This window comes from Eublepharis macularius, chromosome 6 (genome assembly GCF_028583425.1).
Source record: "Eublepharis macularius isolate TG4126 chromosome 6, MPM_Emac_v1.0, whole genome shotgun sequence".
Lineage (NCBI taxonomy): Eukaryota > Metazoa > Chordata > Lepidosauria > Squamata > Eublepharidae > Eublepharis > Eublepharis macularius.
The window spans coordinates 121,787,413-121,804,061 of record NC_072795.1 but is presented as its reverse complement, the minus strand read 5'-3'; the positions used below and the strand labels follow the sequence as shown (position 1 = coordinate 121,804,061).

Genomic DNA, 16,649 nt, shown 5'->3' with positions numbered 1-16,649 from the left:
CTGGGGGGAGGCGCTGATGCAGCGTAGAATGACACTCGCTTGCAGGGAGAGTGGAATATACATTTAATAAAATAAATTAAATTAAATATTTGAATGAGACTAATAGTATTCTGCACTTTCACTTTTGACAGCACATACTTTTTAGCCCACACAAGGAAGCTCAACCTGGCCGCCCCAGCGACAGGGACACTTGACAGGGACGCTCCATCTTCTCTCTAATGCTGTCTCTTTGGGAACACCTTCACACTCTTTTACACTCCGCAAAGAGGCCATTTTGCAAGAAGAAAAAAATATGTTTGCAAAATATCCCACTGAAACACCCACGCACACAAACACCAGTACTAGCTATTGAGAGGGCAGGCATTTTGCTAGAATGTAATTTCTTGGAAATCAAATGTGATCCCCATCTTAGAAGCCTTGAGCCAAGAGAACTGCCTTTTAGCAGCTGTGCTGATGGCAAATCCCAGGCATGCCTCAGGTCTAAAGACTGCGGGGGCCCACCGTTTGCGCACTAGCGGATGGTATCTCCTGCACCTGATCACTGCAGACATGCACACCTCTGACAGAGTCTGACTAGACTATGTTTTGCACCTCCTGGACAGGTGCTGTGGCAACTGTCTGATCTATCACAGTTGCGGCAACAAGTGATGCTTCATTCGGGCTACACTGCAGAGCAAGTCAGAATAGCGCTGCTTGTTTATGGACTGCAGCCTAACTTCATAAAATTAGCTAATACCGATCTTAGCAGAAAGAATCAGACCATAGACTCCACGTTGTTTCCTTGCTTACTGTTCAGGGTAACACCGCACCACACTAAAATGGTGATTTAAATCAAACCCGGCAGCTTCAATAACACTGGAAGAGAGTTATATTGATGGAAGAGTCAGCCATATAGTCTGCTTTAAGATTTTTTTGAATTTAGACTTAATATTTAGATCTAGATTTGTTGCACTGACCTAAATGGCTCAGGCTAACCCAACCATGTCAGGTCTCAGAAGCTCAGAAGGATCAGCCTCAAGTACTTGGATGGGAAACCTCCAAGGAAAGTCCAGTATCAAACTAAGCTCATACTGTGTAATCCGCCTTGAGTCTCAGTGAGAAAGGCGGACCATAAATGACATAAACAAACAAACAAATAATAGCAAACCACCACTGACTGTCGCTTGCCTCAAAAACCCTACAAAGTCACCATAAATTGGCTGCAACTTGACGGCACTTTCCACCAGCAGCAGATTTGTTCATGTGTCTAAAGTGTCATCAAGTCACAGATGACTCATGGTGACCCCTGCAGGGGTTTTCAAGGCAAGAGACTCACAGAGGTGGTTTGCATTGTCTGCCTCTTTGTGGCAACCCCAGACTTCCTCGCTGATCTCCCATCCAAGTACTAACCAGGGCTGACCGTGCTGAGCTTCTGAGATCAAGCTAGCCTGGGCCATTTACACCATATTAAATAGTTTATGCCAAAAAAAGTGGAAATAAATGAAAACATTATTTGATGTAACAATTAGGAAGTCCTTTGAAGAATTTTTACTCTTCCGTATTAGTAACATACAGCTGCTGCTTCTTATAAGATATGGTATTCCTACTTCATCTTTGGTGACAACCTTTTCCTTTCTTATTCTTGAGGAAATACTGCCACCTAGTGGTCATGTGTTGTTATTGAAAACTCAGGGAAACCATCCGGTACATTCCAGAATTATGTACCGGTTAATCAATCAAGGAAGTGTATTGATGTTTTAATTATCAGAATGAGATTAGAGTATGTTGAAAGACGTGGCACTATGGCTGCACCTGAAGCTGTTGTGCTAAATATCTGAATTTTGACAGGGAGACAGATGCTCCCTACATTTTCCAGGGCACGTAGCTGGGAGTTGTCCTGGGGCAAACACACAAATGTGAAAGGAAGGCACATTTTTCCAAGCATGTAGTTAACATGTGTCTGAGTCTGGCTCCCCCTCACAGTTCATGTGTTTGCCCCAGGACACACTGACCAAACAGTGGTTCTACAAAAATGGTGAAGCAGCTTTGGAGAACTTAAACTATAATCTATTGCTGTTCAGGGGAATGGATAGCAGCAGCAGCTGATCTGAAAATATCTCCCAAACCCAACTGGCTTCAAAGTATACTTACCAAATGTATAAATCCAGCTGCTGTCAGCCATGTGCTGATAAATATAGAGCACAGATTCACCAACTTGATGGAATTACTAGTAAAGGGGGAAAAAATCAGAAATAAACAGATGTTCCATTTTCTTTTTGCTGAGCAGCCCAAGCAGGGAAATTTGGATAACTACCATGTCTACTGCAGAATTACTGTGGTAATAACAGAGTTACTTCCAGGTCACACACCCCAGGACTGAGCAAACTGTGTGCTTCTAATGATTTTCCCGGAGGCTGGATACCACCATCATCCTGGATTTTCTCTGACAAAGTTTCCAACCTACCCCATTGCACAGGGGTTCCCAAAAGGAATTTATAGTCCCACCCAAGCTTGGATTGATAACTGAACAATATTAAGTTAAACTGACAAGAACACGATGGTTTGTTTTATTTCCAGTGAACAAGAATGAAATTTACTGAGAAAGAAACAATCAGCTGAGGTAAATATTAACACTCAACCAGAATCTGTGATATATTATGCTTCAAAAAAAGTACACCCAAGAAAAACTCTTTATCAGGAAGATTTATAATACAGACCGTTGTGTCAACTAAATTACGTACAAGACCTAGCAAACAGACATGGGCACGAATCGAAATACAAATCCAATTTCATGACAAATCGGGCTGATTCGTTTCACAAAAAGTGTTTTGTGTGGCTGCGGTTTTCACAAAATTCACGACTTTTGGAGCCAACTGGTTAATGATTCATGATGCCAGACAGGCTGGTGCCGATCCATTGATTCCCTAGGCAACATAGGCCCAGAATGTCTGCAGACCTTTTGTTGGCATTGAAAACTCCAATCTTAGCCCACATAACCTTGATAGGCAGCTTTCCTTGCCAACTGGAAAGCTTCCATTCTGTCCTATACAGCAAGGAGCAGGGTGGTTAACCCGTAGGCAACTGAGGAGATGGGCCTTCTGTAGCCATGGGAACACAATCTCATCCCTCCAAACCCTGTTAGGCAGGTCTGTCTGCCAACCAGAGACCTCCTGTTCTGCTCTATGTGAGCATTTTTTATATAAGGCATAGCTCTCTGCCTCGTGTTTTTCAGTTCCAGTAGACAGAGGGAGAGGGAAGACCTGTGAGAGAGTGGAATTGGGAGTGTTTGGCTGGATTTTCTGCTGCTTTAAAAGAGACTGAAAAGCCTCTTCCTTATTTTCAGCTCTTGGCCTTGCTGGGAAGGTCATTCTTTCATCCACCCCACCCAACCCCAGTCTCAGGGTATTGCCTGGCTCTGGGGCCTAGCTTGACTGAGGCCTTTTTTCCTTTAATTTTCTTTGCTTATATTCTTATTTAGAGCATTTGTTCTGGCTTGCTGGGTGAGGCTGGGTGGAGGAGAGACTGCTGAAGTCTCCCTGCGAGTTTGGCATCTCTGGGTAGGAAGGGGGCCATTGAAATGCCCTGGGTTCTGATGAATCACAAAACTAACAAATCATTTCATGAAACGGGACAATTTCATGAAAGTTTGTGATTCATGGAATGCGAGGAAACACAAAACGCTTGTTTCATTTTTTGCCATTTTGTGCCCATCTCTGCTAGCAAATCCTGCTGGCCTATTGTAACATCTCAGTTCCCCTAAAAGGCAAACTCAAGCTAAGATCTGATATCTCCACAGACCTTTAATTCAGATTATTCAAATTATTCAAATGCTTTTTACAACCTCACTCTTGCCTGGAAGATGGCCTCTTATCTCGACACGGCTGACCTGGCCACGTGGATCCATGCTATGATAACATCAACGCTTAACTATTGTAATGCATTATACATAGGTCTCCCATCTAAGCTAACTAGGAGGCTCCAATTAGTGCAAAATGCTGCAGATCAACGGTTATCAGGAGTGAGCAGGAGCATGAGCATCACTCCCCTCCTATAGTCTCTCAATTGGCTGCCTATCAGTTACCGTGCTCAGTTCAAGGTATTGGTTATTACATACAAAGCTCTTCATGGCCTTGGTCCAGCATACCTACGGGACCACCTCCCTCCGTATGTTCCTCCATGGCAGCTTTACTCATCTGAACAGGGTCTCCTGCAGGTGCCAGACTGCACATGGGTAAAATCAACAGCTGCCCGTACACGGGCTTTCTCTGTGGTGGCCCCTACCCTATGGAACGGCCTGCCTGAGGAGGTCAAGAGAGCCCCCACACTCCTGGCTTTCTGTAAACAATGCAAAACTGAATTATTCAAAAAGGCTTTTTACTCGAATGGGAGGGCTGTATTGTAGGGATGGGGTCTCAGATGCTTCGGTAATAAGTTAGGGACCATAGACTTCACCACTATGTTTCCTTACATATTATCTGTTGCTTTAAATATGTACTCCTATGTATTACCCGTGCTTTATGTTGTCTAATGTCAATCTTAGAAGTGATTATGTTCTGTTCCAGTATTTTCTTCTACTTCGTATTGGATTCTTGCTAACACTATGTCTTTTTAAACTTGTATCTATTTACCCTATGGCATTGTTTATGGAAATCTCCTTGTTATTGAAATGGAAATGTACTGGATACTGTATGGAAATGTACTTGATATACGGTATGAAAATGTACTTGATACTGATTATACAAAGCTCGTACTGTGTAATCCGCCTTGAGTCTCAGTGAGAAAGGTGGACTATAAATTACATAAGTAAACAAACAAACAAATAAATAAACCCTCCCACTCACAACTCACCACTTCCCTGTGTCAACCCCCTACAATCTAACTGATATCCCAACCTTCAACTTTCTCCCAGACAACAGCTCCTACAGGCTACTCTCATTGGCTCCAGTGTTGCCGGGATACATTTCTGTGCTCTACCTATCACAGTGCCCCAAAGAGGAAATAGCTAAGGAGTCTGAGGAAGTCTACATCAATTCTGATTGGATGCTCTTGAGGAAAAGATGAAAAAAAAATGAGAGATCTGTTAACCATTTTAATTTTGTATTCTGAATCGGAGGACAAGAAATATTTTATCCCCATTGCACCGTGACATACTCATTCAGTGGTCAGAATTTGACATGTAAAAACTACCAAACAGAATTTTGACCCACTTGCTACAGTTGGCAAATTGAGCCTTGACAGCAAAATGAAAATACAGCCTTGTGTTTGCCATGGCTCTACATGGATATTTGCAAACCGTACGCTTGTGAATCCTATAAGTTCTGCAGTACCCACAGTTCCCAATCTGGATACTCCTCAGGGTCTAACCTCAAATCAGCACAATCTGTATTGGAGGGTCTCCCAGATCTCTGCTGGACTTCCAGCCAGTGCTGGAACTCCTCAAAGATGCATTTGAAAACTCCATGATGCCAGTCTCTGGGCCAGGGAGGGATGTCGACCTTCCTAAACTGAATCAGACTGCCCACCTCTCCAGGGGAGAAGGCAAAAGGCACAATCTGAGAACATTCAACGATGCCACAGTGTGAGACTTCAAAACAGTTGGACAACACTTTCACACTCCATTATTATTATTACATTACTCAGGAGGGCTTTTTTACTCAGATAAGAGTTTGGTTATATAAATATCTAGGGGTTATTTTTGATGATAAAATAAGCTGAAAACTGCGTATTGAAGCAATCAAAGCTAAGGCCAAAAGGGAAATTGGGGGAATTGTAAAAATTTTCTTTACAACAGAAGCGCAGTGCATTTCCATGGAACTTCAAGTGTTTACTGTCGAGCTACAGTGCAATCCTAAACAGAGTTACTCCAGTCTAATTCCACTGACTTCAACAGGCTTAGACTGGAGTAACTCTGCTTAAGACTGCACTGTAAATCATTTTTTATATGTGGCGCAGGTTTGGGTCCAAGCAAGTACCCCTTCTACTGAATTAATTCAATTAAAAATCTTGAGAACAATTTTTAAAGTACCTAGATGTGCACCTTCTATGGTCCTTAGATTAGAAAGTGTCATTTACAAATTTGGCTTGGTTACAGAACCATTTTCTTCATAGCTTAATGACAGATCCTCATACCCAATCTTGGTTTAATCCAATAGACAAGAAATTGGCCGCCTTGGGACTTTCAGTTTCCTTTCTGAAATCACTGGGGTCAAGCAAAGCTACTTTAGCAATTAACATCCGTGTAAAGGATACTGATTTCCACGAAACATTGACTAAAAGTCATGGCATGTATTCTCCTCTTCTTTTTGATTTAGTCTCAATGATCCCAAGCCAACACACATGTTACTTATCAATATTAATTGTCCCAAGATACAGCTATGCACTTATGCTGGCCAGATTTAACATGTTTCAATCTGCATTGTTGACAGGGAGATATCAAAATAATCACAGATTTTGCCTTAGTTCCAATAACATGGTGAAATTGTCGGTTCACATGTTATTTCATTTTAGATTTTCTGTCCAAGAATGCATAGATTTTCTGGAACCAGTGCTGGGTGATAAAAAATGGTTCTCAGAAGAAAGGATGCTAAAAATGTTATTGGCGGTAGTTGACCAAAGAATGATAGTCTCTCGACTCTCTGTAGCCAAGTTTTTGCTTTCTGCAATGAAAATACAAGCTGAGTTAATGTCCCGTATGTAAATTGTCTAGGTTTTAATTTTTTTAATGTGGTAATGGATTTGAATGAATGTAGTAACTGGGATTGGTGTGGGTTATTGATAATTTTTGTGTTTGTATGGTTTGTAGGGCTCAATAAAGTTTCTACTGGTACTATACTTATGCGTGTTTTCAGAAATGTTTCATCTCTGCGTTCAAATTTATGCTTGTTTTCAAATTTCTGCAACCCATATCCTGTTGTATTTGTATATCCTAGCTGTTGTTCATATTGTATTTCGTTCACTGAATATGTTAGCCATTGATTATATTGGCTTGCTCTGTATCATCAGCCTTGGGTCTCAGTGAGAAAGGTGAGCAATAAATAAAATAAATAATAAATTCCCTGCAATTTAAGTTGGGGAGATTTCTGGTGGCCCTGCTGGGATATAGGAAGGGCCCTCTGAACTCTAATGGATAAAAAAAAATCAGCAACTGCTAACTAGGATCTCCAGGAACTGTAGAACCTGATTCTGTCCTGCCTCTATTAGCCTTGTACTCCAAACCTGAAACCTGCTAATGAAGGGCACAACTGATGAAAGGAGAATCAAAAACTTCCATCATTCTGTAAAGGCTACACTGTATACATGTGCAGTCTTAATTCGGAACTGGGATGGCGTGGGAGGGAAAGAGGGAGGGCTGAGTACTCAAAAGACCTTCTTTGTTTCTGCTAACTGAAAACAGTCTTCCTGGCCCATTATATTATATTATATTATATTATATTATATTATATTATATTATATTATATTATATTATATTATATTATATTATATTATATTATATTATATTATATTATATTATATTATATTATATTATATTATATTATATTATATTATATTATATATAACCTCCCTTCCCTTTCCATCCCATGTGGCCTCATTTCCAGATCACTGCTACATGCCAATTACTTCAATCCAAAAAGAGTCCAGAGTCACATGGAGCCTATGAGACTCGGGTTCAATTTCCAAATCAGCCACAGAGCTACCTGGCTGACCTTGGGCTGGCCACTCTCTCTCAGCATAACCTACTTTGCAGGGGCGCTGTGGAGATAAAATGCTCCCAAGATCCTTAGAGGATAGGCTGGATTAAAATAAGATCATATAGACAGATAGAAAGAGAATGTTGTGTTTAGGTTTGCCAAGTACCTGCTGGTAGCAGGCAAACTCCTGGTGGTCTGTCTGCCAACGGCTGGTGATTAGCAGGAGGTGGCAAACTGCCCAGTGATCACTGGCCACTGGCAAGCAACCCAGGCAAATGCATACTCCCAGCTGGGCCACGATGGCATCACTTCCGGAACTGATGTCATCTTGCTAGCCATAGGAGTGTTTGTGGAGTGGGGGGAGTGTTTGGGGTTGAAATTGGCCCTGTGCAAAGTGTGGGAGCACTCCCATAGGCAAAAGTGACACCATTGCACACCGGCCAGGAAACTGAACCCTGTTAAGTATCAGCTCTGCCATCAGTTGCCTGGGAGACCTGGCAACTCAATTGACCAGTTTAGTGTAGTGGTTAAGAGCAGCAGGACTCTAATCTGGAGAACCAGGTTTGACTCCCCACTTCTCCACTTGAAGCCAGCTGGGTGACTTTGGGTCAGTCACAGCTTCTTGGAGCTCTCTCAGCCCCACCCACCTCACAGTGTTAATAATGTCACACTTTGTAAAATGGTCTGACTGGGTGTTAAATTGTCCTGAAGAGCAGTATATAAATCGAAAGTTGTTGTTATTATTATTATCCTACTATATAAAAGGCAAGCCATATTGGCGATGCCTCACTTTTTATCCTCATGCAGGCGCATTGTCGACGACTCTGGCCTTGCTTACCGCCAGGAGGGGGCCCGCCGAATTGATGGCCTAAGTACTCCTTCCCACATCTCCCCTCAGTGCCCTCCCGTTCTGGCCTCCAAGCCACTGCGAAGCACTCACTTGCCTCCGGGAGGGGGCCTGCTGGATCTGTTTGCTAGAGCCCATTGTATTTCTTCACACAACAGGCATTGTTGCTAATGTTATATATTTGGTGGGCTCATACACGTACCTATTGAACACAGCCAAATGTTTAAATCAACTCCACTGAAATGTACTGAAGTAAAAGTTCAGAAACTGTTTGTCCACAGCTGCAAATCAGCACCTGATACGGCAAGCGATCAAATTACAAACATGCATGTGTAAAAAATTATCACTGAGCACATGCACAGAAAGAGCTTTCAAGCACCCAATAACTTATCCACCAGCATTTTGGAAATGTTTCAGTGGCTCTTCAGCTACAGTTTACACTTCACATGTTTATGTAAAATTGCTTCCTGCCTGCCTATGAAATGCTTCTGACTTTTCAACCAAGGTTCTAAATATAGAGGAAGGATTAGTCACCAACATTTTTCTGCTGTTTAAGCTCTTTGAGACAGCTGTGCCATTCCTAATTCTGACTGAGCCCAGTCTAAGCCCCTGTAGTTTCACTGAAACATCATTTGAATCAGCAAGGGGGGGTATTAATAACAATAATTTGAATAGGTTTCCTTGACTTTTTAATAAAACGATAGAAAATATATGTAGCAGACAAATGCACATGTCTTTCTGTGCATCTACACATCAATAGCAACTGTAATAATGTCGACTGCAGGTAAGTAAAGGGACCTGATTTTCTTTGCCATTAGCTAATTATCAGGATGCAGTGTTGATGGTTCTTTGCTCCAGTCCAGCTAGGAGAGACATATGTGATGGCTTCCACATGCAAATCCCTACCTTGATGAGGAACTATGCATGTAAAAGTTGCACGCAGAACTCCTAAGATAATTTGGCAGTTATTCAGTGATAGTATCCATTAGGTGTCTGGAAGGGGGTGGAGAATGCGTTGCCTCTTGCTTCTTCCTCCCCCTGCAAATAGCTGGATGGTGCTCTTGCCAATTATCTGAGTGGAGCTCTATGCCCAAGTAGCTTATATTGAGGCTCCTTGGCCTCTAGAGGATCTGATAAAGAAATGAGAAACTTTCCCCGAAGGTTCAGAAAATTACATAAAAGCCAGGCACCAGCATTTAATATGTCCACTTTCTATTTGTAGGCTGTTGTAGCTGATTTACAGAAGATCACAGTATTATGAATGGCCTTTGCAATGACTACAGGAATGAGATTTGCTTGCCTCTGTAATCCAAGCACTTCATCTACTATATTCACTGAGCTTCTTCCTCTCTCTGACTTCGTGCGCTACGAAATATTGTTTTTTGTAGGCAGTGATTAAAAGCGCAAGGGAGGAAGAGGCAAAGCGGAAACTCAAGGAAAGTGAACCTCTTTTTCCCTTGTCATGCTGTGTGATCTTTTTGTGGACAAGACGAAATCTGCAATAATTAAACAGCCAATTTTAGAAGCATTGAGAAAGTGCTGAAATGGGGTGGGGGTGGGGAGAATCACAAACATGACTGTCACTGTAAATTCACTGGGGCAGGGATCCATCTATTTTAGCTTAGTACCTTTTATGGCACTGTGTATATTGCTGGTGCTCTACAAATTTTAAATAGTAATATATTCAAAACATTCCAGGTTTCCAGAACAGAAGCACACACAGAACGGTAGTTCGGTTAAAATGCAAACCCAGGGTTAAATTGAATTATGGTTATTGTGACTGTGACTCAGCCACACAGATCACTGACTGCACCTTGGGCCATCACTCTCTCTAAGCCTGAAATACCTTATGGGTTTAACTGGGGTTGGATCCAAGCAGGTTTTCTGCTGGTGAGAAAGGAATGAAGGGTTCCTACTGACTGCCAAAAAACCTATGCTGGGAGATCACGGGACCTGCATGGACAACAACCATGTGGGACGAGGACTGTAGCAAGGAGGGTTATGTTAGGGTCAGGAGAGAACAAATAACAAAGCTGGCTGGACCCAACTGAAAATGAAGGAGGGGAGAACTGCAGTCCAGATCCAACCAAATGGTTCTTCGGGCAGAAGGGTTGAGGCGGAAATGCAGAAGAAAAAGTTGCTATATAGACTGTGCTATTGTGAAGTTCTCTAGCTTTTCCTCCCAAGAAAACACGTCACAGGTGAACCCTTCTAATGTCCTAGATAAGCACAGCCCTTCTCTTTACGCGATGAGCAAGATTACCATGGATCTGGGCACAGAGCTCAACCCAGAAGCTTTTGCAAGTGTGAGCAGCTCACATGGAAGAAATGTGGCAGGAGTAAAAGAGCACATTCCTAACATCGGGGGTCTATTTCATCGGAGCTGCACTGTATCGCGGAATTTACAGGCCTCGTGGAGCAAGGCTTTCCCCCTTCCCCTCCCACAGCAGCCCTGTAATAGTAAAACATGGCTAATATACAGGGATTTTCAAATATCACAAGAATACATACTGTCTGTGCTCAGCTCATTACTGTAGCATGAAAACATTGGGGTACAGGCCCCGTCTTTGAAACATGAGGGCAACTCCAGCTCCCTTTCCCTCCTCTTTTTCCCTTCCACCTGCCCCACTCTATGGCATTACTCAGGCATGCCTCTCTTTTGGGGATGTTTCGTGAAAACAGGGAATGAACGGTGTGAAGGTCACTCGTGATGCTTATTTTACAAAACTCTGGGTATTTCGAAATGGTATTTGTCCCTAATAAAACAAATGAGACTGGCATATTAAATCAAATGTACAATGTGGTTTATATAGTTTTCATGATGTATCCCTGCAGAATTTTGCTCCAGAATTTTTGTTGGAGCAAGGGGAGTCACAGATAGGATTTCCAAATTCCAACGTGAAAACTGTCATTGTGTATTGTTTGGTGTATCCCACCTGTCTCCCCCTCCTCAGACCCTCTCCCCCTTTGCTCACCTGAGCCAGGCTCTACACATGCTGCACAAGTGTAAGTGTAGGAAGGAGGTAAACAAAAAAACAGGAGAGTATGGCTGGGAGAAGACTAGATTTTGAACAGTGCAATCCTATGCAAAGTTAATTTAGCCTAAGCCCATTCATTTCAATGGACTGGGCACGACAAACCCTGGCACATGTTACAGTGAACTCACATACATTCTGCATGTACAGGCATACATCTGTTTGTAAAAAACAGCCAATGAGCGTTAACTTTACAAATGAAACCAGTACCTGGATAAATGTGGAGTTTCAATCACATATTTGTAGCTGGGTGGCAGGTCCCTCCCCCACTGATCTTCTCTTACTCTCATCTGCCAGGCATATTTTGGGGGCAGTGTGAATGTAAGTGAGAGGTGTGCTCTGGAGGCGTGAGCTCTTAGCCTGGGGTGAACAGCCAGAGTACAGACATCACCTGTACCAAGTGGAGGATGCTAGAGGATAGGAAGCGCTCCACCAATTATCTGCCTGATTACTACGAGGAGCTGGAAGGGAAACTTCACCAGTTGGACAGTGTTTGCATCAATACACCATAACTGTAGCCTGGACTGATGTTTAAGCTGAGGCAACTAGCACGTTGATCCAACTAGCACTCTAGTGCTTTGGACTCTTTTCAGTCTGGATTCAGGCCAAGCTATGGGATGAAGATGGTTCTAGTCGCTTCAGTGGATGATCTCTGTCTAAATATAGATAATGGCTATGGTTTGTAATTGCTCCTCCTGGATCTATCTGCAACTTTTGATACAGTAGATGATGCCATCTCATTTAGACGTTTGAAGGCAGAAGGGGGTATCAAAGGATGTGCCTTGGACTGGTTTAAATTGTTTCTCGTGGAACAGAGCCAAAGGATCGGTGTCGGAGATCACCTATCTCCAGAGTGAACATTATCTTGAGAGGTTCCATAGGGCGCAATCTTATCCCCAATGTTATTCAACCTCTGTGTAAAGCCTTTAGACAGTGGCATAGCATGGGAGGCAAGAGGGGTGGCCACCCCGAGCACAAAATTTGTAGGGGCACAAGAGACTGTGCCGTACCCATGGGGAGGCCACCTGCACCACCTGCGCGCTGACAGGGCGGCCGGCTCGCTGGGCACTGATCTGTCCTTCCAGCAGTGGCCAAGCTGGTGGCTCAAGCCAAGCTGGCTGCAGTGCACTGTGCCCATGGGAAGGCCACCCATGCCCCTTGCATGCTGACAGCGTGGCCAGCTTGCTGGGCGTTGAGCTGGCCTTCCTGCAGCAGCCAAGCTGGCGGCTCAAGCCGAGCTGGCTGCGGCGGTGTGGGCAGCTGCAGCGGAAGGGGGGAGCCCTGCGCAATAATGTCACTTCCCAGAAGTGATGTCATCATGTGGGCCTGTGAGTGCAAGCGTGCAAAGCATGCACACAAGAGAGAACAAAAAATGTATTGGCGAGACTTGCCTTGTCCGGGGCGCCCTCAACCCATGCTACACCGCTGTCTTTAGGAGAACTCATTTGTACGTATGGAATTGGATGCAATCGATATGCAGGTGACACCAGCTCTATATCACACTACCCAAATCACTGCAGGATGCAGTAGAAATTTTGGTCGCTGCCTAGCAGCTGTAGTCAAATGGCTGAAAGCAAACTGCTTAGAAAAACAAATTAAGGCAGGTGCATAGAAGATGCCCCCTACCTCAACATAGCCAATCTGGCCAGCTGGATCCATGCCATGGTAATTGAGACTTGACTACTGCAATGCATTTTATATAAAGTCTCCCCTCTAAGTTAACTTGGAAACTCCAGTTTGTGCAGAATGCTGCAGCTCAGTTATTATCAATGACTAGGAGATGATATTACTCCCATTCTGCTGTCTCCCCAATGGCTACCTATCAGTTACTGGGGTCAATTCAAGATATTGGCTATTACATACAGAACCCTTCATGGCCTTGGTCCAACATATCTAAAGGACCCCTCTCTCCATATGTTCCACTGTGGCAGCTTCACTCATCCAAACAGGGACTCCTGCAGGTGCAAACTTGGACATGGGGAAATCAACAGCTGTCCATCACATGCATTCTCTGTGGTGGTCCTCCTGACCTTATGGAATGGCCTACTTGAAGGCCTCAGGAAAGCTCCCACCATCCTGGATTTCCATAAACTATGCAAAACGGAATTATTCAATAGGTCTTTTTACTCAGGAGGGCTGTACTGTAAGGAAGTGGTCTCAGAGAGATGCATCAGTATAGAGATAGGAGTCATAGACTTCACTACTATGTACTATGATCCTAGTAGGTAGTTCTGTGTTGTTTAGTATGTCAGAATTGCTTATACTCTGTTTCAGCATTTCTTGAACTCTGTATTGGATTTCTGCTCGTTTTTAATCTTTGAAAATTTGCATTATATACCGTATTACATTGTCTACTGAAATACCCTTGAATTTGACTGTACTAATTCATACTATGTAATCCACCTTGAGACTCAATGAGAAAGACGGACTATAACTAACATAAATAAATAGATGAGAATTACTCAATGTACAATAAAGAAAAATCAAGGATATACACTGTGCTCATTTTGTACATGCAGTCAATGTAACTTGTAAGCAGGGCTTCTTCTGAATGGGGATTATGAATCTCCCACTTCATTTAGGAATTTAAAGGTGTTGTGACAATTTCTGGGCCGCAACCTCACAACTGCATTGATGTTAGAAAGGAAGGTCTCAGGAGCAGCTAAGATATATTGCATTTGAAGCTGTAACAGATTTCCTACTCTGGAACCCAAAGGGACAAACCTGCTTGTCAAAACAGATTTCGGAGAATTCAATGGCAAAGATTTTTAAAAGAATCACTACAATAAACATACACTGAGTAGGTCACTTTTGAGGGGACCGTTTTGGCGATACTGAACTGCTGGTTTACTAAACGGATAAAATACTCCTTGAATGGTTGTGGAGATTAACGCCATACTGCTTTTAGCCTAGACTTGCTCTGCAGTTGTCAAAATGGCTCTGCCAATTAACCAATCAATGCATGCTATCTAAAGGACTCCCCAGATCAAGAACACCAGAGGGGGGAAGTACCAGCTAAATCTGTCCTTTCATGCCCTTGCGAAGGAGAAAGTAAACAATAGATGTGAATGCCTTACCTTGTTTTAAGGATATTCAGAAACTGCAAAATTTCTGAGAATTGAATCAGCCTAAGAGCTCGTAAAAATCTTAAACCTGTAATTACAAAATGACAAAAAAAGAGCATTAGATTATGTTGACCCCATTATGACTTTCAACAGCAGCTGCAAAATCAAAATTGGCTGACATGGTGAATATCCAGTACTTCTGAAACATTGCTGTATACTGATTACCTTGGCTACTTCCTAAGATCTCTTTCCAAAGACGTAACTATGTACCATTCAAAAACTTAAGTCTTTGAATTATGAAATCCATAAAAAGGAATGCCTTGCTTCTGAGATAGTCATAAAAAATCAGAACTCCCCACTTCTCACATCTACCTGAAAAGAGAGATTGTGTGGAAACCTGATTTTAAAGAGAACCAGACAGCAATTTAAGATAATTTTGTGTGATGCAAAAATCTTGTTAAGATGCTCCATGCTTTCACAAAGTTTTCATGAACTGTGGTTTCATTAGACAAAGGTTCAACTAGTCTTCCATCTCTTTTAAACAACTCTGTTTTTTCTAAGAAATTACATTTACATTTATAAATTCAGGTTGCAGTTAGCAGACCCACAGATGGCTGCACAGGACCTGATACATTGTACGAGATAAAGGGCTTAAAATATTTTAAGACTTATGAATGATACAAAATAATTTTGCTGCAAATCTCTTTCAAAGGAGTAAAGGTACATTGAGTATTATAAACACACAGTTTATAGAATCAAGAAGAGAAATTTAGATAGCTGGAGTCACTTTGCATAGGAATGCAGTGAAGTCTGGCCTGGAGCACTCAAAACAGCATTGCATAGTGAAATGCACAGTGAGGACTCCTAACCCGTTATTGTTATATTATGTATCACTTCCACCTAACAAATAATGACTGGGATCCAAAAAAGTACAAAAGGAACGCTTAATTGATTTTTTTGGGGTACTTTTTGCCTTTGAATGGCAGACCACCACCACCTGTCCCATATTACAAACAGTTTTTCAAACTCCTCTCCATTAAAGAAAAAGTTTGACTAGCAGGACAGGGAAGGGAGTCAGGGTTGAGTTTCAGAAAACAGAAGCTCAAAGCTGCAATGGAAAGAAGCAGCTCACTCACTAGGCACCAGAGGGTGGGGGGCACCAGAGGCTCCCCCGGCCCCAGCACCACTGCCTTGGCCAGCTGGCCACCCAGCTGGCAGCTCAGAGTATGCCCTGTCAACTGCCTAGCTCCAGATTCACTTACCCACTGATGTGGTGGGAGAAACTTGTTGAGGGGTGTTGGAACCCAGAAGTAATTCCACTTCCAGGTGATGGTCTGGGAACCTTCCCCCCAACTCTATGGTCTTTACCATAGAGATTTCAGGGATTCTTAGAGCGTCACCCAGAAGTGATGTCACTTCCAGCTTCTGATACATGTCAAGTCAAGCAAGCCTTTATATAAAATATAAAATTTTAAATACAGAGACTCCATACAAAATGAGATTAAAATACAGATAGGAGCAGGGCAACAGTGCAGCAAAACCAGTACAGAATATTACTTGTCAGGGAATATAGCCATGGCACTGTAGAGAAACTTAGCTACTATATCAGTTATTTCCCCATCTGGGTTGTCAAGCAGGAACTGAACCTTAAAATCATCAGAAAACTCTGAAAGTTGGGCTAATATAGGATGTAGAAGTTCCCGGAGTGGCGCCAGATAAAAAGGGCACTGGAGAAGAACATGGGAAACAGTTTCAACACAGTCCATCAAACAACGACAACACCTGCTATAATAAGGAATCCCATGAAATCTGCCAGATAAAATGGCTGAAGGAAGAACATTAAATCTGGCCAGAGAAAAGGCTCTACGTAAATTGGGAGCCAGGAGTTGGTAAAGGTATATTGCTGGGAAACTCAGCTTCCGACACAGTTTCCCCTTACTTTCTCCCATTATATTAATAAGTGAGCCCCGAGACACTCAGCTGCTTGCTGTCTCAGGGACTGCATGAGCTGAGTGGTAGGGTGGGGGCAGGGGCA

At 42.8% G+C, this 16,649-nt stretch overlaps 1 protein-coding gene across 3 annotated transcripts in view; it reads right to left on the bottom strand.

Moving 5' to 3' along the window:
• Window positions 1–16,649, bottom strand: part of KCNMA1 (potassium calcium-activated channel subfamily M alpha 1) — a 742,538-nt gene that overhangs the window by 281,647 nt on the left and 444,242 nt on the right. For all 3 annotated transcript variants that reach the window (XM_054982574.1, XM_054982573.1, XM_054982572.1), the window contains exons 6-7: window positions 14,627–14,702; window positions 2,131–2,206 (exon numbers count right to left, since the gene is read on the bottom strand). In XM_054982574.1, the coding sequence (XP_054838549.1) occupies window positions 2,131–2,206; window positions 14,627–14,702 (152 nt within the window). The remainder of the gene's footprint in view (window positions 1–2,130; window positions 2,207–14,626; window positions 14,703–16,649) is intronic.